We start from the raw sequence: 5,578 nt of genomic DNA on the forward strand, positions 1-5,578 counted from the left end.
GGTGTGGTGCAGCTTCCACTTCCTGATTATTGATCCAACTGTGCTCACTGGGATAGCCAAACATTTTGATATTATTTGTACCCTTTCCCTAATCTATGCATTTTTATTACTTTATCTCTAACTTCTGTGGAATGCTCTTTGGTCTTCATTTTCCTTCAGATTCACAGCCTCACCAATGATCCTTCAACAATGGGTTTTTTATCCAGAAAATGTGATTGCAACTTTAACGATTCACAGGTGGATGCCAATAGTAAAGTAATTGTGTCCTCATTAGGGCAATTTCTTTCATCGGTGTAACCTGGCAGCTTCCACAGCACAGGGGTTGAATACTTATGCAAGCAAGATATATATATATATATATATATATATATTTTATTTATTTATTTATTTATTTATTTATTTTTAATATATTTCCCAACATAAAACCAATGTCACCTAACAATAATTGATTTTGAGTTCCAGTGTTTTAAAATAAAATATCAAACAGAATGAAATTTCAATGCACCATTTGGTAATTCAGTAATATGAGATAATTGGTCAGGGGTCTTAATACTTTTGCAAGGCACTGTATATATATATATATATATATATATATATATATATATATATATATATATATATTATGGGTGTAATGATCCATTGATCTGGATTGATGCATCGATCAAATAACCAACGATCCAATGTTATCGATATAATACGTAAATACTGATATATATATATATTTTAAGATGTACCTTTACTTTAATACCCTCATGTCAGCCACGTCCGTACGCATTTCCGTCAGGCAACCTTATTAAATTAATTTGACTTTATGAGCACTAAATATGTCTTTGAAGCCAAATTGTGCTCTGGTATCCATGCGGCGTGCGCACGCATCAACCGGGCTTCCCACGAAATGCGAGCTCCATTGACAGGATCCGTGTGTGCGCATCAACCAGGCACTCCTTAAAATGTGAGCTCTCGTGACAAACGCAGAGCGGCTAACTTGCGTGATTAATTCGGGCGTCCATCGATAGCATTGTGCATGTGACCCATTTTAATTTTACATGAGAATTTGCTATTTTAAAGTACCATGGAGAAGTTCAACCATGTGAAACATCTTGACAACGCCGACATACTGAACAGCACCAATGAGGGAAAGAGAAACACCTGCTCAGCTCCAGCATCAGTTATAAGACTTTACACATCTACACATCAACAACCTTACTAACATTTATCCCAGTTAACTGTAACAGAATTTTTCATTACAACTGTGGAAATTGTAGCCAAGAAAACCACGGATAGTTGGAAACAAGTCATGATTATGTAAGTATTTTGAATTGTACTAAATGGAAAAATTAGCATCAAATGAGTGATGATCACTTTTGTGTGACTTTATTTTTTATATTATTTATCTGTATAATTTGTTTCAACATCTGAAGTACCTTATTTTGTTGTGGATGTCCCAATGTATATACAGAGAACTGAATGAAAGAATCAGATTTTATTTTGGTTGCATTTGAGGGCAAACTATTTTTTTTTTAATTGATTATGTAAAATAGGCACATAATATCGGAATATCGATCGCAGGCCCCTGAATCGAATCGTATCGTGGCAGACTTTGAAGTATTGGCAAATATCGGATCGCAGGCAAAGAGAATCGATTCAAGATCGTATCATGATGAAACATCCGATTTACACCCCTTACACACACCACAGTTGTACAGAGTGGTTAACTGAGTTACCGTAGACTTTGTCAGTTCAAACCAGTCTGGCCATTTTCTGCTGACCTCTCTCATCAACAAGGCATTTCCATCCACATAACTGCCACTCACTGGATTTTTTTTGTTTTTGGCACCATTCTGAGTAAATTCTAGTGAATGTTGTGTGTGAAAATCCCAGGAGATCAGCAGTTACAGAAATACTCAAACCAGCCCGTCTGGCACCAACAATCATCCATGCGATTATCGATTCAGCCAATCGTGTGGCATCAGTGCAGTGCATAAAATCACACAGATACGGGTCAGGAGCTTCAGTTAATGTTCACATCAACCATCAGAATGGGGAAAAAATTGTATCTCAGTTATTTGGACTGTGGCATGATTGTTGGTGCCAGACTAGGTGCTGGTTTGAGTATTTCTGTAACTGCTAATCTCCTGGGATTTTCACACACAGCAGTCTCTAGAATTTACTCAGAATGGTGCCAAAAACAAAAAACATCCAGTGAGTGGCAGTTCGGCAGACGGAAACGCCTTGTTGACCAGAGAGATCAACAGAGAATGGCCAGACTGGTTCGAACTGACAAAGTCTACGGTAACTCAGTTAACCGCTCTGTACAACTGTGGTGAGAAGAACAGCATCGTAGAATGCTATTCCGAGATGCGGGTTGGCGCTGTTTTGGTGGCACGAGGGGGACCTACACAATATTAGGCAGGTGGTTTTAATGTTGTGGCTGATATATAATATATATTACTGGAGAAAGAAATACATAAATTAAAATGAAAGCCAAAATATTAAATGGCACGGATCAATGCTTAATGAGTAATCTATTGTTTTGTAGAGGGGGACAAAATGACAATTTTCACTTATGAATTTGGAGCCAAACTACAGGTTAACTGTCTTAAATTTGGTTGATTTGACATGGAATAACCCGTTTTATTGTGCTAAGATGGTTGCTTAAATCTCTAAGTAGTAATAAGGTAACACATTTTTCCTTGGAAAAAAAAATATTCTTGAATGCTTGAAAAAATAAACTCTCTTTATATAATCAGTGAAAAGTGGTTGGACAAAGTGTTTTTCTATGTATTTTAGACATCACATCACACATTCATCACTAGTGACTTCACTAGATAATCTTTATCCAAGTAGTGTTGTAATATACTGTAGCATATACCATACTCTTGTATGAAAAAGGCATATGTCATCTCTTAAAGGGGCCTCTATTTTTGTTCTTGCAGTTTATCCTTATTTCCCGACACAGTTAGTTCCAGTTTCCCATCGGGAGTGAGTATCTGAATTCTTCTCAGTTTGTGTTCAGTGTTGCATGATGACGAGATTTGATTCTGATGAATTATGATGTGATGAATTTACTTTCTTATATTTTCTTATTTCTCAGTGGTCGAGTCCAACATGTATGTTCCTCTCCTGAGCCGCCAATGTCTCCCGGAATGTTTGACATTCTCAGCCAGCACCTCACTCCCTTCGAGTTTGAAAGCGCAGTAAATTATTTTTCAAAACTTATTTTGTGATGCATTAAAAACAAAATCATAGCTAGTGGGTAAACTGATGGCTATCAAAAATTAGTGGAACCTAACTGTCTACATAAAGCTTTAATATAAGCAAATTAATGTAACTGGAAAATGAGTTGACACTTGTTTTATTTTTTGTTTTGCAGATGAGTTCACCCTAGGAAAAGAGCAACAACTTCATTTTGTTTGGATCCAGGAGTCTGGGTGGCTTTAAAGATTTCCGTCTCCTCATTCCTGTTATTTTTGTCATTCTGATCTATTATATTTGCTCTTCTGGCTCTGTGCCACTACAGTGTATCACTTCTCTGTTTGGATTTTCTGACAAAGAATGTATATTGCAAAATATTGGCAATATGAAAATGTATCATAGATGAATCATGTCAAAATTTGGGCTTGTAATGAACCATTCATTGTAAACAGTATATGGCTGAAGGTCTCATTATCTGTACAATTCTGATTTGCCCAAACGTTAATCTGCCTTAATGTTACAATCCATCTTACTGTACATATTTATGACGTAGCTTCTTTTTGCTAAGCACATTTTTTTTTAGATAAAGTATTATACGGTCTCTGCAATATATATGTATTTTTTTAAATCAAGAATCTTATGGTCTCTCTTTTTTATAGTTAAAGTATTATTACTATACTGTAAATGGTAGTAGTAGTAATAGTAGAAGAGAGAAAATCCTTGCACAAAAGTACATGATAAATAATGTTAAATTAATATCAAGAATGATCTTTAAAAATATTATATTAGGTTTGACACGTATGTACACACACACACACACACACACACACACATATACAAACAGTTTATGACGGAATGTGAATCCAATTTATAGGTTTCAGTTTAAAAGTATGACTAAAAGGGATAGTTCACCCAAAAATAAAAACTCTCTCATCATTTACTCACCCTCATGCCATCCCAGATATGTATGACTGTCTTTCTTCTGCAGAACACAAATGAAGATTTTTAGAAGAATATTTCAGCTCTGTTGGTCCTCACAATGCAACTGAATAGTGGTCAGGATTTTTAATCTCTTAAAATCACATAAAGACAGCATAAAAGTAATCCATACGACTCCAGTGGTTTAATCCATATCTTCTGAAGCGATATGATAGGTGTGGGTGAGAAACAAGTCAATATTTAAGTCCTTTTTTACTATAAATCTCCACTTTCACTCCCACATTCTTCTTTGTTTTTTGGCACGTTTCATTCTCTGTGCATTATGCCACCTTCAGGTCAGGGCTGGTCAAAGGTGGAGATTTAAAATAAAAAAGGACTTAAATATTGATCTGTTTCTCACACCTATCATATCACTACAGAAGATGTGGATTTAACCACTGGAGTCATATGGATTACTTTTAAGTTGGTTTTATGTGACTTTTTTTTTTTGTTGTTGATTCAAAGTTCTTGCACCATTTACTTGCATTGTATGGACTGGACCTACAGAGCAGAGATATTCTTCTATAAATCTTCATTTGTGTTTGCAGCAGAAGGAAAGACATATACATCTGGGATGGCATGAGGGTGAGTAAATGATGAAAGAATTTTTATTTTTGGATGAACTAACCCTTTAAACGTATAGTCCTATCTACATATATCACTTTAACCATAAAAGAATCTCGTGCTGTATCTATTCCTCTCCATATGTGCCTCATGCTTTGAAATAGAGTGAATAAAAAAAACATACGTATAACTCTTCAAAATACATCCCGTACATTGGAGTAAAATGATAAGGAATCGACGCACTTCCAAGTTTCGTTTATTAGTTTCGTTCCTGCATCGTCTTTAGTCTCGCTTTCTCAGAAAACGCATGGCGGCCCGCACGCTGTTCCATCAGTTTCACTTTCCCCCTCTACCACAGCACGAACGGTTCTGCTATCGACCTAGGGTATCCGATCGTGTAATCTGTGTTGCACAATGGTCAACTGTAGCATTACATACTGTTGCAGAGTGCTACTGTCTTTGTGACCTCCACTAAAAGGTCAGCGATGCATCGAAACGCTTATTATTTCAACTGATAGTAAAGCCTTAAAACAATGCATCTTAGCTCATTATCATAATCAAACCTATGCCAAACTGGATTGTACGGGTGCATGCTTTATTTTGCACTGTTCACATAAGTTTCTGTTTTTTCATCAGTTGCACTTCTGAAATAATTGTGACAATGATCAAGGGAGGGCTGCACTTACCTAGAACAGCCATTCGCAAAATGAGCGTGGTTTCAAACACGCACCCAGAGATGATTGGCTGTCATCTGCGAGCTACTTAAATATTATAAATGCATAGTTTCGATTGGCTCAGATTGCCAAAGTGGGCTGTAACCTGCGTCAGTAGGTCATGTTTT

The 5,578-nt window shown here is 36.3% G+C and overlaps 1 protein-coding gene across 6 annotated transcripts in view; it reads left to right on the plus strand.

Annotated features, from left to right (window-relative positions):
• The window catches only part of stat4 (signal transducer and activator of transcription 4), a 33,385-nt gene extending 29,295 nt beyond the window's left edge, over window positions 1-4,090 (plus strand). Inside the window, exons 21-23 of one of the 6 annotated variants that reach the window (XM_051710278.1) lie at window positions 2,937-2,982; window positions 3,095-3,197; window positions 3,374-4,090. In XM_051710278.1, coding sequence (XP_051566238.1) covers window positions 2,937-2,982; window positions 3,095-3,197; window positions 3,374-3,388 — 164 coding nt within the window. In that variant the 3' untranslated portion in view covers window positions 3,389-4,090. The remainder of the gene's footprint in view (window positions 1-2,936; window positions 2,983-3,094; window positions 3,198-3,373) is intronic. The other 5 variants (XM_051710275.1, XM_051710277.1, XM_051710274.1 and 2 more) reach the window with 5 other exon arrangements.
• The last annotated feature ends 1,488 nt before the right edge of the window (window positions 4,091-5,578 follow it).

This window comes from Myxocyprinus asiaticus, chromosome 11 (assembly GCF_019703515.2).
Source record: "Myxocyprinus asiaticus isolate MX2 ecotype Aquarium Trade chromosome 11, UBuf_Myxa_2, whole genome shotgun sequence".
Lineage (NCBI taxonomy): Eukaryota > Metazoa > Chordata > Actinopteri > Cypriniformes > Catostomidae > Myxocyprinus > Myxocyprinus asiaticus.